This window comes from Trichomycterus rosablanca, chromosome 15 (assembly GCF_030014385.1).
Source record: "Trichomycterus rosablanca isolate fTriRos1 chromosome 15, fTriRos1.hap1, whole genome shotgun sequence".
NCBI classification, from domain to species: Eukaryota; Metazoa; Chordata; class Actinopteri; order Siluriformes; family Trichomycteridae; genus Trichomycterus; species Trichomycterus rosablanca.
In genome coordinates, this window is record NC_086002.1 from 21,114,471 (window position 1) to 21,136,910 (window position 22,440).

At 40.7% G+C, this 22,440-nt stretch overlaps 5 protein-coding genes across 5 annotated transcripts in view; 1 reads left to right on the top strand and 4 right to left on the bottom strand.

Moving 5' to 3' along the window:
* Window positions 1-22,440, top strand: part of LOC134328786 (uncharacterized) — a 765,451-nt gene that overhangs the window by 264,403 nt on the left and 478,608 nt on the right. The window lies entirely within an intron of this gene.
* LOC134329498 (zinc finger protein 420-like) overlaps window positions 1-22,440 on the bottom strand; it is a 150,033-nt gene that overhangs the window by 57,132 nt on the left and 70,461 nt on the right. The gene's annotated exons all lie outside the window — the stretch shown is intronic.
* LOC134329010 (histone H2B-like) lies at window positions 1,111-2,957 on the bottom strand. The gene is made up of 2 exons (XM_063010252.1): window positions 2,513-2,957; window positions 1,111-1,282 (listed from the first exon to the last, which is right to left on the bottom strand). Exon 1 carries the CDS (start codon window positions 2,943-2,945, stop codon window positions 2,571-2,573), a length of 375 nt encoding a protein of 124 aa, XP_062866322.1. The 5' UTR covers window positions 2,946-2,957; the 3' UTR covers window positions 1,111-1,282; window positions 2,513-2,570.
* Window positions 11,870-13,352, bottom strand: LOC134328898 (histone H2A-like). Its single transcript, XM_063010134.1, has 2 exons — window positions 12,970-13,352; window positions 11,870-12,077 (listed from the first exon to the last, which is right to left on the bottom strand). Exons 1-2 carry the CDS (start codon window positions 13,350-13,352, stop codon window positions 11,885-11,887), a joined length of 576 nt encoding a protein of 191 aa, XP_062866204.1. The 3' UTR covers window positions 11,870-11,884.
* LOC134328879 (histone H1-like) lies at window positions 13,939-14,582 on the bottom strand. The gene has a single exon (XM_063010113.1). It carries the CDS (start codon window positions 14,539-14,541, stop codon window positions 13,939-13,941), a length of 603 nt encoding a protein of 200 aa, XP_062866183.1. The 5' UTR covers window positions 14,542-14,582.

The window sequence follows — 22,440 nt, forward strand, 5'->3', positions numbered from 1 at the left end:
TACTCCATTGAGGTGGGGATGTCAATGTTGTAAAATCTCCTCCTGATTGTGTACAGGCCTCTGCCGGCTTTTTCCTTTAGTGCATTCACTGCCATGCTGAAACTCACTGATTCAGTAATGAGTACAGCCGTAGCCTAGTGGTTAGGGTACTGGACTAGTAATCAGAAGGTTGCTGGTTCAAGCCCCACCACTGACAGGTTGCTGCTGTTGGGCCCTTGAGCAAGGCCCTTAACCCTCAATTGCTCAGATTGTATATTGTAACTGTACTGTAAGTCGCTTTGGATAAACGCGTCTGCTAAATGCTGAAAATGTAAATGTAATGATGAGACCAAGGTAAGTGTACTGCATTGTGTGCTCCAGGGCAGTGCTGACCATGGTAAACTGGTGCCATGTATTCCTGACATCTAGGTTTGTTTTTGGAACACCATCATTTTTGTTTTCTTCAGATTTACTGCTAGGGCCCAGTTCTGGCAGTACTGCTCCAACAGGTCAAGGTGCAGCTGCATAGAGTAGAAATTTTACTTCCCCGTCCTGCAGAGTGAGTCCGGGGGCTGCACACTAATTCATTTATGTAGATATTAAACAGTGTTGGACTCAGACTGCAGTCCTGCAATTCTGTGTTGTGTATTGTGTATGTTTGTCACCAGTTCTTACAGCACTTTTGTTTATTAGTAGTATCTGTGTGTGTTTGAGTAAAATGTGTGTATACACACACACACAAACACACACACACACAAATACATAAAATAAATACATACATAAAAGAAAACACTTATACACATATACATTTTGTTCGTGTGTTGTCACATTTTGGCCACTAGATGGGAGCCACGCTCCACTAATTGTCTATTGGTTCTCCATAACATTATAAGTAACTAGTTATATTATAAGTTACTACTACTACTACCATCACCAATAATACTATTATTACGACAACAACTATAATAGAAAAAAACAAATTGATTATTATGAGTAATTATGATTATTTACAGTTAATATTTTACAATATGTCTTTCCTAAGATGCCTGTAATTACCCTGTGTTGAGTACCTAAAATAATATTTTATTATTGATATTGATACATTATTCTGAATAATAATTACTGATTTCTTCTGACTTTTTTTTTTTTTGCATTAGTAGCGTTATATTTTAACCACCGCTGCAATTTACTGCTCCCTCTTCTTTACTGGCATGTTTTTGTTCTGTTACTCTGTTTAGTGCGGAGTAAAACACAGCTACCAAGCAGGACTAGATCGAGTCCAGGGTGCTTAACTGTCATGCAGCTGAAATGGAAGAAAAAAAAAACATAATTTAGAATAATAATGATGATAATAAGAAGAATATTTTAACACACTGACATTCATTTCAGTCATTCCTACATATTTGTGCTGTAAGATCTACAGAACATCACCGTGTCAGCTTTAAGTTCACATGTACTGACACATTTCTAAAACAACACATGGCTCCAACATTCACATTCTACTGATCTTTCTAACACTCACAAAAAAGAGTCTATTTTAGTTATTTATCTGATACATCTTATTTATAAAGCTGCACTTTCTAATGTTTAACTTAGAAATGGCTTTAACACAGCTGACACCGACATATAAAATGTCTTATTTTACTTATTTGGATTTTATTGATACACAGCTAAGATCACTTTCACTTTAATCAAGATGTGTCTGACTTTGAAATGTCAGAATGCATATAAATGGAGCCACTTAATGCTGTTTAATGATAATAGTTGACCATTACACTGTCAGCTTAAACAAAACTTCAATCCTAACATTAATAACGGGACGATATTTTAAGTGTATCCAGAGCAGTAGAGAGAACAGAGTGGTGACACTCCCATCTCTACTTTAACTCGACTACATTCTGTACCTTCTCCACCACTTACATTAGACAAAATGAACTTGTGCATATTCACAATGAATTCATTAATGTATTACATGTAGGAATCAATGTTATAATAGTTTTGGATTTTTCATTATAGTTTAGTTTTATTTCATTGTGACTTTTTTCTCTTGTTTTTATAGTGGGTTTGCTAGTTCTTTTAAATTTTTTAATGCTTAGTTTTAGTGTAGTTTTTATCAGTTCTAGTATTAGTTTTAGTTTTTTTTATACTTTGGGTCATTTTTCAGGTGCAGGATTCAAAAAGGTCAGAGTAAATATTGCGTAATAAAAACTCAACAAAAGATACCATTTAAAAATGTTTTTTCAAATACTGTTGAACAACCAACTGTCCACAAAAACTGTAACAGTCCACAGAATAGCAGCTATTAGTATTATAATATCTTTTTTAAGAGTACAGTGATATTTTATTGTGTAATCTCCTAAACTCACCACATAGTGACAGTCGTGGACAACTCGTGAAAAACAGCAGTGCCCAAAACTAGTAATATATTAATAAATAAAAAAAAATCAAGTATTACAAACATGGGAAACTAGCTAGATAAAGTGGGTATAACATATTCAGATATAATATTTAGAAAAAGGAAAATTCTCTTAACTTGATAAGATGGGTGGCTCTTAAAAGAGCCGTTGGTTTGCCAGAGCTACTAAGGCGCTTTACTTGGAGCTGGTGTACTTGGTGACGGCCTTGGTACCCTCGGACACGGCGTGCTTGGCCAGCTCACCGGGAAGCAGCAGGCGCACGGCGGTCTGGATCTCCCTGGAGGTAATGGTGGAGCGCTTGTTGTAGTGAGCCAGACGAGAGGACTCACCAGCGATACGCTCGAATATGTCGTTGACGAAGGAGTTCATGATGCCCATAGCCTTGGAGGAGATCCCGGTATCAGGGTGGACCTGTTTCAGGACCTTGTACACGTAGATAGCGTAGCTCTCCTTCCTGGACTTTCTGCGCTTCTTGCCTCCTTTGCCGGCGGTCTTGGGGACGGTTTTCTTGGAACCCTTCTTGGGCGCGGCCTTCGCTGGTTCAGGCATGATGCTGCTGTTTCCTCTAGAACAAACTACAAGTGAATGTAGACGCTCTACACGCCCGCTTTATTAACCCTGCATGCTGAGTAAGACAAGATGAAACAAGTAACTCTGATTGGTCCAAGGTCCTGGGTTTCTATTGGACAGAGAACATACCGTTCCACGCCCCCTTCTGCCCCATTCACTAGAATCTGTTCTTTGTTGTCTGTTCCCGCTTAATCTGAGGTCGATACATGTTTTAAAACCGAATATAAAAAAAATAAATAGCAATATTTTATTACATTTTATATATAAATATATAGATAGGATAGATGTATATTTTTTGTTTGTTTTTTAAGCGAGGCATTTGGGCACAATGTTTTACTGTATTTTACACAGAGATCGTGTTAATGATTGTAGTGTAATCTACAGTATGGATGTACATTGGTAGTATGCAAACACGCCGTATGACAGCTAAACAATAATACTAAAATTACTAATGATAATTCCAAGCTTTTAGGGCTACATAAAGTGAATGTGTTATTTTTACTTATAATAATGATTTCAAGCTTTTGGGGCTAAACGACTGATTTGCAAATGTACGCATCAGTGAACGTGCTACTACTAATAATAACAATATTAATAATAAAAAAGGAGAACTTTTTCTTTTGTAGAAAATATGTGTGGCTCTTAAAAGAGACGTTGTGTTAGCGTGGAGGTCTGAACGTTTAACCCCCGAATCCGTACAGGGTGCGTCCCTGGCGTTTCAGAGCGTACACCACGTCCATTGCGGTGACGGTCTTTCTCTTGGCGTGCTCGGTGTAGGTGACGGCATCACGGATCACGTTCTCAAGGAAAACCTTGAGCACACCGCGGGTCTCCTCGTAGATCAAGCCGGAAATACGCTTCACACCGCCACGGCGAGCCAAACGGCGGATGGCGGGTTTAGTAATACCCTGGATATTATCACGGAGAACTTTGCGGTGACGCTTAGCGCCTCCTTTTCCAAGACCTTTGCCGCCTTTTCTTTTTTTCTTTTTAATATTTTATTTAAACTTCATCAGAGTACATGGAAATTACATTACATTATCAAGACAATCATTTACAATTTTAAAATCTTCCACAATTCAGAGTCCTTAAATAAAATATTCATTGTTCGTATTCTTTTCAGTTCAGTTCTTATATTTTTATAAACATTCTCTGCTGAAACAAACTGTTGGTCAATAGTCATTCTGCATCTTGTTTTCCATAATTTAGACTTCACAATACACAGTACTAACCACAAGAAGTCATGTTTATCTTTAGACATGATTTCATCAAAAATACCGAAACAGACGGACTTCATATGAATTTTAATCTCAACACCTAAATTTTCCATTTTGCTCCATACTTCTTGGGAACGATAACACTCTAGAATAAAATGTTCTAAAGTTTCCTCTGTCTGGCATTTTGGCATAGGGCACATGTTTGTCTTCACAAAACAACTCCACTTCACTACAGATCTCACTGGAAGTCTCCTCACTGCTACCAACCATGTAATATCCCTTAACTTCTCAGATATTTTTTTACATAAAATATTATTTACACATTCTTTCTTTTCTTCCTCTCTAAGGCCTCTAAAATCCACTATATTACAATATTTCAAATCTACTATTAGCTTGTAAATCTTTTTATTAGAATCCTTAATCCAATCTATATTCAAAACATTAAATTTATTTATAAAATCACCATAAATTAATTTATAATAAGGAACTAAAGCTCTAGAGCTCTTCCGGACATCGTTACAGCTTTTATTGAAATGAAGCGAATCAATGCAGGACGAGCGTTCGCAGCGAGCCTGTTATTTCCCTCTACCGGACCTAGTTGAAGACAATGGGGCGGAGTTAAGTAGCGACCGCCCACTGTGACCGCAGCTGCTCGGAGTAGGCCTCATGTAAAGCGCATAACTTAGTACCGCCACTGTTTTTTCCTCAGTAAATCGGTCCACAATCGATGTGATGTATTCCACATGACATATTGTTCTGTAACTAATGTTTAATGTTAAGAATTTTTTTCTAAACATGTTGTACCAAAAGAAAGACAAACAAAGAAACAACCCTAAACCCTATGCAACCATAAACCCTATTACAATGTACTATAATCGCCATGTTTGTCGCATTTTTTAATTTTGTACAATTAGGTGGGACAAACAGCCATTAGATGCATGACAATGTAGCCAAAAAAAAAAAAAAAAAGAACATACTAGGAATTTGGAAAGACAGTGTGGGAGAATACAGCAGTGTATGATCAAAAATTCATATCAGTTTAAATCAGCAATTGAGGGTTAAGAGCCTTGCTCAAGGGCCCAACAGTGATAACCTAGCAGTGGTGGGGCTTGAACCAGTGACCCTCTGGTCACTGGCCTAGTCAGAGTCAGTCAGAGTCAGAGAGGTTTTATTGTCATTTCAGCTACATACAAGTACATATTGAAACGAAACAGCGTTCCTCTAGGATCACGGTGTAACACGGTACAAAAAGTGCAAGACAAAACAGTGCAAATACAACAATAATACAAAAAATCCTATAATAAATAACTACAAAAGATATTCCTAATTATCCCTAATATAAACAAGTAATTAGAACACAGGACTAAAGACAAGTGTTAGTACATGATGGTGAATAGATGGTACAATGGTTCATGAGGTAGTGACATGTTGTACATTAGCAGCGTAAAATTGGCAATGCAGATAAGGTGCCTAAAAAGTAGATATGGTGCAAAATACAAGTAAGGTGCAGAAATTATTGTGCATTTCCAGGAGGTGTGCAAAAATACAAGTAACATAGTCAAAAATACAAGTAACATAGTCAAAAATGCAAGTAACAGTCAATACAGTTCAGTGTGTGGCAGCAGAAAATTTCCGGAGGAAATTGTTATAGTACTGAGTTGAGGAGTCTGATTGCTTGAGGGATAAAACTGTTACACAGTCTGGTTGTGTTAGTCCGGATGCTGCGGTATCGTCTCCCAGACGGGAGCAGAGTAAAAAGTCCATGTGATGGATGGGTTGGATCGTCCACAATGCTGAGAGCTTTGCGGATGCAGCGGGTGTTAAAAATGTCCGTGAGAGATGGAAGAGCGACCCCGATGATCTTTTCAGCTGTCCTCACTACTCGCTGGAGAGTCTTACGGTCCGACGCAGTACAATTTCCGAACCAGACAGTGATGCAGCCGCTCAGGATGCTCTCGATTGTTCCTCTGTAGAACGTGGTGAGAATGGGGGGTGGCAGATGAGCTTTCCTCAGTCTTCTCAAAAAGTAGAGACGCTGCTGGGCTTTCTTGGTGATGGAACTGGTGTTAAGGGTCCAGGTGAGATTCTCCTCCAGATGAACACCGAGAAATTTGGTGCTCTTGACGATCTCAACAGATGAGCCGTCGATGTGCAGTGGGGAGTGGTCCCTTAGTGTCTTTCTAAAGTCAATGACCATCTCTTTGGTTTTATCCACGTTCAGAGACAGGTTGTTGACTTGGCACCAGTTCGTTAGATGTTGTACCTCCTCTCTGTACGCTGACTCATCGTTGTTGCTGATGAGTCCCACCACAGTTGTGTCGTCTGCAAACTTAACGATGGAATTCGAGCTGTGCATTGCTGTACAGTCGTGCGTAAGCAGAGTAAACAGCAGTGGACTGAGCACACAGCCTTGGGGAGTGCCGGTGCTCAGTGTGGTGGTGCTGGAGGTGTTCTTACCGATCCGGACGGACTGAGGTCTCTCAGTCAAGAAGTCCAGGATCCAGTTGCAGAGAGAGGTGTTCAGGCCCAGCGTGCTCAGCTTTCCAATTAGATGCTGAGGAATGATGGTGTTGAATGCTGAGCTAAAGTCTATGAACAGCATCCTGACGTAAGTGTTCTTTCTGTCCAGGTGTGTAGAAGCCAGGTGGAGTGTGGTGGATATGGCGTCGTCCGTTGAGCGGTTAGGACGGTACGCAAACTGCAGTGGGTCCATGGTGGGAGGCAGTAGGGTCTTAATATGCCTCATGACTAGTTTCTCGAAGCACTTCATGATGATAGGCGTGAGTGCTACGGGACGATAGTCGTTGAAGCATGACACAGATGACTTCTTTGGCACGGGTACGATGGTGGTCGTCTTGAGGCACGTTGGAACGATGGCGCTGCTCAGGGAGATGTTGAAGATGTCAGTGAATACATCTGCCAGCTGGTCTGCACATCCCTTGAGCACTCGGCCAGGAATGTTGTCTGGTCCAGAAGCCTTCCGTGGGTTGACTCTGTGCAGAGTTCTCCTCACGTCCGCTGTGGTGAGACGAAGCACCTGGTCGTCACAAGGTGGGATCATCTTCCTCGCCAACATGTTGTTCTGCGCCTCGAACCGAGCGTAGAAGTCGTTCAGCGCATCTGGAAGGGAGGCATCACTGTCACAGACGGGTGGAGTCGTCCTGTAGTTGGTGATGGCCTGGATGCCCTGCCACAAGCGCCGTGTGTCACCGCTGTTCTGGAAGTGGCTGTGGATGTTCTGGCCGTGTGCGCGCTTTGCTTCTCGGATCGCCCGGGACAGTCTGGCTCTCGCTGTTCTCAGAGCCGGCTGGTCACCTGCTTTAAAAGCGGAGTCTCGGGCCCTCAGCAGTGCACGCACCTCTGGAGTCATCCACGGCTTCTGGTTGGGTCTGGAAGTGATGGTTCTAGTGGTAGTGACGTCCTCAATGCATTTGCTGATGTAGCAGGTCACTGAAGTCGTGTACTCCTCTAGATCAGTGTAATCGCTGTATGTTGCAGCCTCCCTAAACATGTCCCAGTCAGTGCACTCAAAACAGTCCTGAAGAGCAGAGATGGATCCTTCTGGCCAGGTTTTCACCTGTTTCTGTACAGGTCTGGAGCGCCTGACGAGTGCTCTGTATGCTGGGATTAGCATTACAGAGATGTGGTCTGAGTATCCGAGGTGGGGGCGGGGCTCCGCCCGGTACGCACCGGCAATGTTCGTGTAAACATTATCCAGCGTGTTCGCTCCTCTCGTAGCAAAGTCCACATGCTGATGGAATTTAGGGAGAACAGACTTGAGATTTGCATGATTAAAATCCCCAGCGATAATAAACAGTCCGTCTGGATGAATGGTCTGCAGTTCGCTGATGGCTCTGTAGAGTTCGCTTAGTGCTAACTTCGCGTTCGCGCTGGGCGGAAGATACACCGCGACAATAAGCACGCTGGTGAATTCCCGTGGTAAATAAAAAGGTCTGCATCTAACAATAGCAAATTCCACCATCGGAGAACAGTACGCCACAACAAGCACAGAGTCCTTGCACCATTCGGTGTTGATGTAAACACAAACGCCTCCTCCTCGTGTTTTACCGGACTGAGCTGCATTTCTATCGGCGCGATACGATGCTAGCCCGTCTAGCTGAATGGCACTGTCTGGAATGTTGTCGCTAAGCCATGTTTCAGTGAAAATTAAAACACAACAGTCCCTGTACTCACATTGGGTAGTTCGCTGAAGTCTGATACAGTCCAGTTTATTCTCCAGAGAGCATGCATTTGCGAGGAATAACGATGGTAGAGCCGGCCGGCTTGGGTTAGCTTTTAGCCTAGCACGGACCCCGGCTCGCTTTCCACGCTTCTGCTTCCTCGAGCACCGCTTGCGGCGCCCCCTCCCCCGGTCACCTGCTTCAGGTAACTCCGAGGACTGCAGGCCTGGTTCGCGAAGTAGGCAGAGTTCATGCAGAGTTCGCCGCAGATCATCTTGCAGGTTGGTTTCTGACTGTTTTCTCAATTGTAGCAGTGTATGGCGGTTGTAAACTGAGTCAAAAGTGGTTTCCATACGTTTATAAACAAAACTGTCCTAAACAAAACTTACAAACTTTTCTGCAAAACAACAAAAAACACCGTTTTTCGACCCCAGAGCGGCCGCTGCGTGTTAACGCGCCGCCATCTTGGATCATAGATAGTATGATCCTAGTACCTTAACCACTAGGCTACAGCTGGCCCTGGATATGTGTCACCTGGACTGCTAGAGCCATTAATGTTTTGTTAAAGTGGGTGTTAGAGTCATGAATGAGTAAATAACTAAATAAATACATAAACAATGAATACATTAAACACATAAATACATAAAAAATGTGTAAAGCAGTGTTTGGATTTGTCTGTGCTGAACAATACTGATGCAAGTCTTTATAAGTGACATCTGTGTTAAAAATGTGTTTGTATATTTCACTGTATTGTGAGAAATGGGACGTTATAAGTCATATTCTGCTAAAGCATAACGTTTCATAAACATATTTCAAAATCAGACACATCTTGATTAAAGTGAAAGTGATCTTAGCTGTGTATCAATAAAATCCAAATAAGTGAAAGAAGATATTTTATGTTTCAGTGTTAGCTGTGTTAAAGCCATTTCTGAGTTTTAAAAAGAATTATAAAAAAAAAAAAAAAGCATGTTAATAAGTGAGATCTCTTGTGTAAGTGTAGGAGCCATGTGTTGTTTTAGAAATGTGTCCGTACATGTGAACTCAAATTAATTAATTAATTAATTTATTTTCTTTTTTTATGGGGTTGGTTTTCTGGTTTTTTTTATTTCCCTCTCAGTTTATGATTTAGGTGTGTGCGAGTTTATCCATCTTCACCGTAATGTGTTCATGAACAGAACTGTGAGTGCAATAGATAGAAACTGCAATTTCTTAACAAGACATGGGCGTCTATTTATTTACTGAAGTCAGAAGTAAAGCCGTTTAAAGTTTACAATTTAATTCCCCATTATGGTACTAAACATCGTGAAATACAAGAACGTGAACAATGTTCAACATTCAGGTGTGAAGCTTTGCTAGCTCAAATACAAAAGCAACAAGGTCTTTTTATAGCGCTTTATGTACTTTTTGGAAATCACAAAGCTGGTCTTGACTGCTTCAAAGGACTGAAAAACAGCAAATGAAGTCCAAAAGTTATAGAATTTTTTTTTTTGTGTATTGTTATTTTTTTTACAAATTTTTTTTTTTTACCCCTTTTTCTCCCCTTTTTTAGCGCATCCAATTGTTCAATTAGCATCGTGCTTCCTCTCTGTCTATGCCGAACCCTGCCCTGACGGAGGTGATTGAAGCTAACCCGTATCCCCTCCGAAACACGAGCAGCAGCCAGATGCGTCTTTGCCACCCACACATTGACGAGTTTGGCGCCACCTAGCGTTGCATGCTGGAGAGACACACCCTAAAGGCACCCCCTCCCATCTCTGTGTAAGCGCCTCCAATCAGCCGGCAGAGAACGCAACCGCATTCTGACAGAGAGAGACCCACATCCGGTTCTTTGTCCCACACGAGCAACCGGCCAATCGTTGCTCATATAGCCACTCAGCTTCGAACCGGTAAAGCAAGGCTGGATTCGATACGACGCTTCTCAGAATCCAGCCCTGGTTGCAGCGCGTCTCTTTTTACCGCTGCGCCACCTGAGCGGCTTTTTTGTGTATTGTTAATGTGAAAACCTAAACTTTTTCCCACCTGTTTTCGTGAAAGTAAATTAAATAGTGAAATTATGTTGATGTTTTTACTCTGCCTCCTTCTAATTTCATTGCCTGATAGTAAAAATAGGATTAATTTAGGGTTAGAACTAGCTTGGGGTCATTCTAATTGGGTTAGATACATGTTGGGGTTATCATAGTTACGGTTAGAAACATTTTGGGGTTATTATAGTTTGGGTTAGAAGGAGGTTTTAAATTGGGCTCAACAGATATCATCTGTGCTGCCTAGGAACACAAGGCGCACCTGGAGCTGACGAACCACACCTGGGTCCTCATGCCTTCAGATCAGGTAGCGAGAACAATGAGTTCCAGCCTGAGTGTGAGTGCCACCAAAAACTTTAATTCCTCAGCTGTGCAGTGGGGCTTCGGTCAGGCCTCTGTGCAGGACACTGGAGTTTCTTGAAGCCGAGCTTCTCTTTATGTTTGTGGATTTTGCTTTGTGCACAGAGTTTTAGTCCTGCTGGAACAGGACAGGGTCTTCCCCTTTAATCTAATTCAGTCATGGTTTTTATCTCACTCGCTTATGACACTTGTTAACACTTGTTAGATATGGTGGTGGCTGAAACACATGAATTTCCAAATTAGAAAAGGCATCATTGTGAATACGGTTGTTTTATTACCATTATTACAATAACCAGTCTTATGGTTAACATTCAATATTCTGCTCATTCCTTATGCCTTCATCCAGCGTGTTTACATTCTACCAATGTACAGCCATACTGTAGATTACACTCCAATCAGTTAATACGATCTCTGTGTAAAATACAGACTGTGTACACCGTGCAACACCAACGCCACTAAATCCTGCTAACAATTTTTTATATTACATAAAAATACATAAAAATATACATACATAAAAGAAAACACACACATACACACAAACACACAGATTTAGTTCGTGTTTTCACATTTTGGTCACGAGATGGAAGAAACGCTCCACTAACCGTCTATTGGTTCTCCATAACATTATAATTACAGTTACTACTACTAGTTACATAATTACTGATTATTAATCTTCTTTTTTTTGCATTAGTAGTGTAATATTTTAACCACTGCTGCAATTTACGGCTCCCTCTTACTTACCGTCATGTTTTTTTTGTTACTCTACTACTCACAACGACTATATTACTCTTACTAACTCAATGCTTTATAGAGCCCCATAAACATACACCACTATAAACATTATTAATCATGTGTTATAAGACACCACCTGCCAATCTTTAATCAGCTGTACTTATGTAACCGTGTTTATAATTGTTGTAAGAACATGTAAAGTACATCTCTACACACACACAAACACATTAACCAGTTTTTCCTAATATTTATAACTGATAAATATAACTAAATTATAACTCGGGACATGCACACACAATGGAACAATAAATAAATAAAAAAAAGTTATGAAAAATGCCCATTTCAGTGGAAGCATGTAAGTGGCTCTTAAAAGAGCCTTTGGGGATAACTGGATGGAGTGGGTTCGTTTAAGCACGCTCTCCGCGAATACGGCGGGCCAGCTGGATGTCCTTAGGCATGATGGTCACCCTCTTGGCATGGATGGCGCACAGGTTGGTGTCCTCGAACAGGCCGACCAGGTAAGCCTCACTGGCCTCCTGCAGAGCCATGACGGCAGAACTCTGGAAGCGCAGATCGGTCTTAAAGTCCTGAGCGATCTCTCTAACCAGGCGCTGGAAGGGCAGCTTGCGGATGAGCAGCTCGGTGGACTTCTGATAACGGCGGATTTCACGCAGAGCCACGGTACCTGGCCTGTAACGGTGAGGTTTCTTCACACCGCCAGTAGCCGGGGCGCTCTTGCGGGCAGCCTTAGTGGCGAGCTGCTTCCTCGGCGCTTTACCACCGGTGGATTTACGAGCGGTCTGCTTGGTTCTTGCCATCGCGTCTGGAACTCTGCACTTCACCAACTGTAGGACAGAATATGTTAACCCGCCCAACACGCTCTATTTAAGTACCAGAGCCGCTCCGCGCTCATTGGGCGTCTTGATGAAGCTCTTTTCTCATTGGACGATCGTGCTTACATCAAATGTCACTTACTGGTCGGCGTTCTGCCACTGCCTCGTTTCAGAAACAAAGTATTTCCTCCATGCTGTTGGCGGGATTTATAATACTTTCCTTTGTCTCTTTGTGCTTTTAAAACACAGCCTACAATCGCACTTAAAATATATACCTTTTAAAAAAATATATTATTGAATATTTCGATCATTTTGCTTATTATTATTGTTATTATTAGTATTATTGTAATTTTTGTTCCATGTGTTCTACACAAACACGTTTGTTGCACCACTTTTAATCGTCTAAATTGTTGGTTTTGCTACTGCAAGTGATATATATATATATATGTAAAGATAAATAGAAAGGGAAAATATAAATCGTACATATTGATTTGTTAATTTTACCATGTCATAAATCATGTGAGTTTTATGCCGTGTGAGCCTATGAAACGATATTATATCTGTTTCGTTTACACATTATCTGGGGAAATTGCACTTTTTCTGTGGAAATGGGTGGCTCTTAAAAGAGCCTTTTGGTTAGAACACGAGAGCGACTTTACTTGGCCTTGGCTGCTTTCTCGGTCTTCTTGGGTAACAGAACAGCCTGGATGTTAGGCAGCACACCGCCCTGAGCGATGGTTACACCTCCAAGCAGTCTGTTCAACTCCTCGTCGTTACGCACGGCCAACTGCAGATGACGAGGGATGATACGAGACTTCTTGTTATCTCTGGCGGCGTTACCAGCCAACTCGAGGATCTCAGCGGTCAGATACTCCAGCACGGCAGCCAAGTAGACAGGAGCTCCAGCTCCCACACGGTGGGCGTAATTACCCTTACGTAGCAGTCTGTGAACACGGCCCACGGGGAACTGAAGGCCGGCACGGGATGAGCGAGTCTTGGCCTTAGCCCTAGTCTTACCACCGGTCTTCCCTCGACCACTCATTTTGATGATCAGATGTGTTCGTCGAACAAAACTGGAATAAACTCAGAGAGAGCTCGAAACGGTATGATATAGGCAAACTGGCCTCTCTCCTATTGGCTAAGAGCGAAGGTACAGCTGAGCCAATCCTAAAAGCGCCGTCATGTCCCAAGGGAAACACATACTGCCCCCCCCCCCTCTCTTCTCCTCCGTTCTCCCGCCCGTGTAATGTATGATACAGAAAAGCTTCTCTTAAGCAACAATTACATTATATTATGTCACAATAACATTTACACTAACAATTACATTATGTAAGGAGCTCATATACGTGAGTGCACATACATACACATTTATACGGACAGTTTTATGGGGATGTGTGACAAAATCATTATTACACATAAAACAGGACCAGACATACTTAGTGTTTTTAACTCCTTGCTTATTACACTCTCCATAAAATATGTATGAATGTATGTATGAATAGTTGTATGTTTGCATGCATGCTTATATGTATGTATGTGTTTAGGAAACGCGACTCTTTATGGGAGGAAATAGGTGGCTCTTAAAAGAGCCGTTTTAAGGAAACAAAAGTAATAAAACATAAACATGTTTACTTCTTCTTGGGTGCAGCTTTTTTGGCCTTGGCCGCTTTGGGCTTAGCGGTCTTGGGTTTGGCTGCCTTGGCTTTTTTAGGACTCTTGGCTGCCTTCTTGGGGGTCGCCGGCTTCTTAGGGCTCTTGGTGGCTTTCTTAGCGGCAGCAGCGGGTTTCTTGGGGGACTTCTTAGCGGCTTCGGGCTTCTTGGCTGTTACCTTCTTGGGCTTCTTTGCAGCGGCGGGTTTCTTTGCGGCCTTTTTCACTTTAGGAGCGGCGGCTTTTTTGGCCGCGGGTTTCTTCTCCTCGGTCTGCTTCTTGTTGAGCTTGAAAGAGCCTGAGGCGCCGGTGCCCTTGGTCTGCACCAGGGTGCCCTTGGTCACCAGGCTTTTGACGGCGAGTTTGACGCGGGAGTTGTTCTTCTCCACGTCGTATCCACCTGCAGACAGAGCTTTCTTCAGGGCGGCCAGGGACACGCCGCTCCTCTCCTTGGAAGCGGAAACAGCTTTGACGATCAGCTCGCCGACGCTGGGACCCGCTTTCTTGGGTTTGGCCGCGGTCTTCTTTTTAGGAGCCTTGGCGGGGGCCGAGCTGGCCGGTGCTGGAGCTTCTTCTACCATCGTTGTTGGAGCTAAAACGGCGCTAAGAAAGAGCGAGTGAAGCGCTGTGCTCTGTTGTACAGAGACTCCTCCCTCTTACGAGAGGGGGCGGGGCTTTATAGCACACATGAGAACTGTGTAGGCTCAACTCGGCCAGCGCAGCGTCTGTGTGCTTCCGTGACACATGCGCACTTGTGTTTTCTCATGGCAAATAGTGATTAAAATACAAGTCCTGATATAAAATACGAGGTAATAAAGTGCACGTCGGCCGAACATAAGCTCTCTCGTTCATGTAAAAGCCCGCAAAGGGAACCTAACGATGCTCTGTTTCCTTGTGTTCTGCTAAAACAGCACACCGCTCCTGATGCGTAAAGCGACGCAGCGCACATTTCACATCTTATTACACGTAAAAATATGCCGAGGAAACCCGATCTTCTTGTAGACACAGGCTGAAAAGAGCAAACAAAGCCTTGGTGTTTTCCACATGTATTTATAAGCGGATGTGAGCTTCCTTTTCTACTAGAAAAATAGGCTGTTTAGTGCGATGTAAAACACAGCTACCAAGCAGGACTAGGTCGAGTCCAGGGTGCTTAACTGTCATGTAGCTGAAAGAACAAATGTAAGAAAAAAACTAAAAATAAATAATAAACATAACAATTTAGAATAATGATGATGATAATAAGAAGAATATTTAATGTTAACCATAATACTGGTAATAGTACTAATGGCCAAAAAAACAACCGTATTCACAATGATGCTTTTTCTCATTTGGAAATTCATGTGTTTCAGCCGCAACGATAGCAAACAAGTGTTAACAAGTGTCATAAGCGACTTCTAAAGCAAAATCCACAAACACATAAAGAAAAGCTCAACTTCAAGAAACTCCTGTGGCCTGACCGAAGCCCCACTGCACAGCTGAGGAATTCAGGTTTTCCGTAATATCGATCAAGGCCCTCCTGAAATCAACATCAGTTTGAAGCCATACAAAAGCCTTTTTGACAGAATGGGTCCAAATTCCGACAGATACAGTTTCAAGTTTTATGAGAAGCGTGTGTGTGTGTGTGAGTGAGTGTGTGTGTGAGTGAGTGTGTGTGTGTGAGTGAGTGTTTGTGAGTGAGTGTGAGTGAGTGTGTGTAAGTGAGTGTTTGAGTGTGTGTGTGTGTGTGTATGTGTGTGTGTGTGAGTGTGTGTGTGTGTGTGTGTGTGTGAGTGTGTGTGTGTGTGTGTGTGTGTGTGTGTGTGTGTGTGTGTGTGAGTGTGTGTGTGTGTTCTTGTCTTTATATATTTGTGAGGACCAACCCCTGACAGAACACCAGCATTGTGAGGTCATTCTTCGTTGTGAGGACATTTTGCCTGGTCCGCACAATGAAAATTCTAGAATAGGCTCCTATGACCCTAATGAGTCACGTGTAGAAGTTTCAGCAAATGTCCTCAGTAAGATAGTAAACTCAGAAATAGTGCTCCCCTATAGCTCGGACACCGGTACTGCAGCTAAAATTTTATTTAATGGCTGACCTGGCAAACTAATTTTCTGATTGGCCAAGTCGGGGAAATTTTCTGATTGACTATTTCAGTCACATGACACCATGTCTGCTTTTGTACAGGAAGAAAATCCGTTTTAAACTAGTATTCATACTGGAATAAACAGTATATTTGTTTGTGTGTGTTATTATTATTATTATTATTATTATTAATATTATTATTAATAAAAATTATTAGTATTGTTATTATTATTGTATGTTTATAATTTTTAATTATTATTGTTATTGTTATTATTATTATTGTTATTTTTGTTATTATTATTATTATTATTATTATTATTAATATTATTAGTCTTTATTGATTTAGTAATGGTGATTCTGCAGTAAATTTGCACAAGAGCTATCAGTCGGTCAGGTGCCACCATGACCCCGACCATAATAAAGTGCTGGTAAAATATAAAAAATAAATGAAATTAATTAAGTTATTAATTTTTGTTTATTTTTATTATTTAGTATTCATATTTTGTTGTATTCTGATCAGGGTCACGTTGGGTCTGGTTTTCTCATAATCACTGGGCATAATACACAACCACACTCCCGACAGGACGCCAATCCATGGCAGTGCCTCGGCCTCCCCCCGGCCCTCAGACACCGCCCATGTTGTCTGTATGTAGCCTGACAATGTAATTACAGAGTCAAGTCAAGTCAACTTTATATATATAGTGCTTTTTACAATAGACATTGTCTCAAAGCAACTTTACAAAATCCAGGACCAACAGATACAAAAACCGCTGTTGAGCAAGCCGAGGGCGACTGTGGCAGGAAAAACTCCCTTAAAATTACTCAGCAGGGCCCTCCATCTTTCTTGGGTGGTCTGGAGGATACTTTAAATAAATAGGATTTACACAAATCATACAAACACAAACGCGCTTAGTTCTGACACCAGTAGCACAGGTTTCCTAGTAACAGACTTCGGGAACAAGCAGGGATTTATGTTAGGAAACACAAGCGCTATTTTAATATAAACAAAATAACAGTATAAATCTAGATACTCTATATTAATTACAAGCGCAGGATTAACTTTTAAGTTTGGAGCTTGAACAGTGTAGAACTTATTAATTTAAATGTTTTTAAATAAACATCAACCTCTATTTTTTCTTTTAAAATTATTTTAATTTAATTATAAAGAGGATATGATCTCAGTCTTTTACCGATCCCTAAAGAGTTCTCTCTTCTCCCTGAAGTATTTTTACTAATCATCAAATCATCTGTTTTAAAGAAGAAAAACTCATCATTCCATAAATAAAAAACATTTAAACATGTACATATATGTAAATAACATTATAACAGTAATACTTCCTCTAATTAGTGCCTTAATGTCCCGATAGCAATCTATTACGTGCCTTTCGCCGGACGCTGTGCGTGGGGCCCCCGTATTTTGGGGGGACGGGTTGACCCGGACGACCTCAGATCGCCTCTGCTTTCGGTACCCAGGGTCCCCGGCCCGAGGCCGGCAGGGGCCCGCAACCCGTCCGGCTCTGCCACCCCAGAATTGTAATTCTGTATTGCAAATGGGATGACATGTATTACTACAGTATATTGCAAGTAGGACTTATGTTGCAACTGGAATGAGATCCTATGTACTATGGTGGCCGAGAAGTGCAAAACAAATGAACATTTCAGAAAACAAAATTACAAAAAAACAAAAACAACATTTTCAACGAAAGCAAAAACAAATTTACAAGTGCTTGGGTACCCAGTGTTTGTAAATTTGTTTTCGGCATATGTAATTTTGTTTTCTAAAATGTAAATTAGTTTTGCACTTCTCGGCTGCACATTTCTGACGGAAAAGGTAGGGACAATAAACCGGAAGTGCGTGTTGCTTACCTGCGGTCAATCAAACTGTTTCTCAGCGGTAAAGTGAACGGAGTTTGTGATGGTGATGATAAACGATGTTTTGTCTAGTTTGTGGAAATCATTTTATCCAGTTGACCCGCTATTGTTTTTCTTGTGGAAAGTTATTAGATTGTTTGAGACGGTTAGACGTGGCGTGTGCATCTCTATCTACCGTCCGCTCTTCTAAACATCTAAGGAGTTCCCACAAGAAAAACAAAAGCGAAATAATGAAAATAATTAACACAAAATGGACAAAACATTGTTTATTAGGGACGGAACATTTGATACCGAGGCTTTAAAGCTTGTTTCACTTTTGTAACACTGGACTCAGTGTATCGGAGCTTGTATTAAACCAGCAGGAGAATGTGTGGGACTGATTTAAAGCTTTGGTGCTGTGTTTTACCTCACTCACTATATAAGAGACAATCAAACCAGAGTTACCCACCGTCCTGTAAAATACAGAATCCTTCTTTATCTGGAGACTAAACGCTGCGTTCAGTATTGTAACTGATACAGGACGCTTTGTTCTGTATTTTTATCAATGGGAGACGGGTGGTGTGTATGAAACAGAAGGAAACTGCTGCTACTGTGGGAATTAGAAAGCGTTTGGTTATTATATTAAGTAGTATTCACTTTTATTCTTAGTAACGGTGTGTGCGCGCTGGTTATAGCAGCATAACCTGGATAATACACCGCTGTATGAGTAGCACAGTGGGTAGAGTGCGTTGAAGGGCACAGTCATGAGAACAAAAGTTTTATTTATGGTGTTTAACATTTATTATTTTCATTCTTTATAATTATAAATCAGAACCATATTTTAGGCAAAACAACAACGCACTCTACCCACTGTGCTACTCATACAGCGGTGTATTAAACAGGTTATGCTGCTATAACCAGCGCACACACACCGTTACTAAGAATAAAAGTGAATACTACTTAATATAATAACCAAACGCTTTCTAATTCCCACAGTAGCAGCAGTTTCCTTCTGTTTCATACACACCACCCGTCTCCCATTGATAAAAATACAGAACAAAGCGCGTCCTGTATCAGTTCAATACTGAATGCAGCTTTTAGTCTCCAAATAAACACCGATTCTGTATTTTACGGGATGGTTGGTAACCCTGGTTTGATTGTCTCTTATATAGTGAGTGAGATTAAAGCACCGAAGCTTAGAATCAGTCCCGCACATTCTCCTGCTGCTGTTACCATCACAAACTCCGTTCACTTTACCGCTGAGAAACAGTTTGATTGACAGCAGGTAAGCAACACGCACTTCCGGTTTATTGTACCTACCTTTTCCGTCAGAAATGTGCGGCCGAGAGGTGCAAAACAAATTTACATTTTAGAAAACAAAATTACATATGCCGAAAACAAATTTACAAGTGCTGAAACACTTTTACATATGCCAAAACTAATTTACATACACTGGGTACCCAAACACTTGTAAATTTGTTTTGTTTTCGTTGTAAATTTGTTTTTGGTTTTTTTGTAATTTTGTTTTCTGAAATGTTAATTTGTTTTGCACTTCTCGGCCACCGTAGATCTGTCTACCTGCATGTGCTCTTAACATAGCCTAGCTGTATTTACTTAACCAGAGCTTTCAAAGAATACACTCTATCTTTGTTTTGACTTTCTTTTCTGGTTTTTTTATTTGTGGCGGTCTTGTACCGCCCCCAGTAACTCCACCGTGTCTTTAATTGTTTGCAGTGGAGAACAGGCTCGTAACAATATCATATCATTATTTTTTTTCGCAATTCTTCAAAAGTGCCACAACAGGAAGATATTACAAATATTTTTGTTTACCATGATCAGAAGACAGTACAAAACTTTGTTTCACCATCTTGGTCGTAAGAACTTATTTTACCATATCATGTTAATTTTTTTTTAGAGTTTTCCAAAACTGCCACCAGAGGGCGAAATTACAAGGATCTTTTCCATGTTCACAAAACCTCATATTACCACATCATATTAGTTTTTATAACAATTCTCCGAAAGTGTATCAAAAGGGCAACATTTTTTTTTTACCACGGTTACAAAAAAACGTGTCCATAAATAAACACAAGGCCAAAATTACAGTGGTCTGTCTTCCTGCATGTGCTCAAAACATAACGTTGTAGCTGTATTTACTTCAGTGCTAATTTTGACAGCAAATTTTGATTTAGTTTTAGTCACAGTCTTTTGACTAAAATGTCATTTAGTTTTAGTCGTAATTTAGTCATCTGAATTGTCTTAATTTTAGTCTAGTTTTAGTCGACTAACTCTACAGTCGATTCAGTCGACTAAAATACATATTTGTTTGTTTGTTTGTTAGGATTTTAACGTCATGTTTTTACACATTGGTTACATTCATGACAGGAACAGTAGTTACTCATTACACAAGATTCATCAGTTCACAAGGTTATATCAAACACAGTCATGGACAATTTTAGTATCTTCAATTCACCTCACTTGCACGTCTTTGGACTGTGGGAGGAAACCGACGCAGACACGAGGAGAACATGCAAACTTCACACAGAAAGGACCCGGACCGCCCCACCTGGGGTTCGAACCCAGGACCTTCTTGCTGTGAGGCGACAGCGCCACCCACTTATCCACCGTGCCGCCCTAAAATAAATATAAAGGGTGTAAAATGTAAATGCTTTTTTATCAGTTCCCTTAAATTATTTAAGTCATTATATACACTTACACAAAATGAAAAATTTTTAACCAGTTATGGAATATTATTAATGTTTGAATGTGCAATACACACAGAACCAGATTTAACTTTATTTAAATCTTTATTTACCTGACCTGCTTATTGAGCATAACAATAACAAAATATTAATGAGCAGTAGGCTTGCTCTGCCTGAAAAATATATGCATTGTTCATAACAAATTGCATATTACATTCTTTATAAAACTGGGTACCGTAAAAGCAGCTGTGTTTTTACCCGAGATCGTCGCCCCACATGGTTTACACATCGTCTTGTTTTTCACGACATCAAATGAGAAATGTGTCCATATATCGGCTCTCCTCTTTCTCCTTGTTGACATTGTGGAATTAACTTGGTTCCAGTGTTGCCAACTCCTCAGTAAGTAAAGTAGCTATTGGCTGTCCTAAAAGTCGCTAGAAGTCGCTAAATGACGTCATCGCCTAATTTGCATATGGTCCATTTGCGTGTAATTGACGCTGTAGAAGAGGAATAACATCGTGGGAGAGACCAAAAGTGGGTAAAAACACCCTAAATATGTTTAGAACTACAAATGAACTTTCTTCTGTTGATTCGTGGTTTGTTTTTGTTTTTTAAGAAAACACTGAGCTACTCTGGGCAGGGTTGCCAGATTGCGACAGTAATTTTCAGCCAAAATGCATGAAAAAAAAACCAAAACACAGGATAAGCAGATGATGTTTAGCATTTCACAAATAATAAATCAGTTAAACCATCATGACCTACAAATTAATATCTTAAAATTTACAGATCAGTAATTATACATTATAAAGGACAAATTACTTTTGCTTGCATGTCTTTGAAGTAGCCTGCCAAGTTTGTAAAATGCATTATTTATGATAGGACACAAACCTTTGCATGTAAATAAAAATAAACTTGAAAGCAAGGAAAGTTTAACCTCTCGTACATATGAGAGGTAATATTTACGAGACTTGCTTACCTTCATATTCAACTCAAATCACTTGTCTAACATATGAATCACTGTATTGATGGGCGTGGCAAAGGTGTCTTTTGGACAGGGAAAGGGTTTGATGTGGAGGAAAAAAGTAGGCCTATTTATATTCCACATGCAATAGTTTTTTTATTTACATTTTAAACTGCCAAATGATACAAACCAGCCCAAAATTTGTCCACCTGCCAAAGTGTGTTTTTCCCTGCCAATTTCCAACAAAATCCGCCCATTTTGGTTGAAAACCACCCAATCTGGCAACCCTGACTGTGAGACTGACCGCCCGTGAGTGCTTTGGGACGGGAGAGGGGATCACGGCAGGACCCGCTGCTCACTGAGGACAGTAACTGCAGAACAATATGTGTTTTCACGTTCGAGTCTCCAAAAGTCTCCAAAAACACCAGAAAAAGTCGCTAGATTTGTCGCTAGTCGCTTTTTTAAAAAAAAGTCGCTAGAGGGGTCTGAAAAGTCGCTAAATATAGCGACAAAGTCACTAAGTTGGCAACACTGCCTGGTTCCATGAGTAAAGAAAGTTCACGAGGTTTTCTTTGTTTTTTATTGGAGAAAATGCTGCAACCAATCAGCATCCACTTGTGTTTTTTTCTGTTTTCATGTATTTGTGTTTGGTTGTTCTCTCTTTCTGTCTTTCTGCCCTTTTTCAGTACGTGTCTCTCAGACATGTAACAATATCATATCACTTTTTTTTTTTTTTTGCAGTTAGCCTACATCAGCAAATAAAATTTACCTTCACAGTGGTGTCTTTTAGTGGTGCTTTTTTCATTTCCTTTTAAAATCCGGAAATTGTGGAATGACTCCACTACACTGTTTCCAGTGCTTCAGAGTCTAATCAAATATCATCAAGAGAGTACATGTCTGTTCAGAC

What these genes read in the sequence shown, in the direction of transcription:
- LOC134329010 (XM_063010252.1), bottom strand. Translation starts at nt 2,945, where the DNA reads ATGCCTGAACCAGCGAAGGCCGCGCCCAAGAAGGGTTCCAAGAAAACC.
- LOC134328898 (XM_063010134.1), bottom strand. Translation starts at nt 13,352, where the DNA reads ATGAGTGGTCGAGGGAAGACCGGTGGTAAGACTAGGGCTAAGGCCAAG. An exon ending in GAGAAAGCAGCCAAGGCCAA is followed by an intron (nt 12,078 to 12,969) that starts GTAAAGTCGCTC and finishes GCGCCTGGTTAG; the next exon opens with AGAGATCGCTCAGGACTTTA.
- LOC134328879 (XM_063010113.1), bottom strand. Translation starts at nt 14,541, where the DNA reads ATGGTAGAAGAAGCTCCAGCACCGGCCAGCTCGGCCCCCGCCAAGGCT.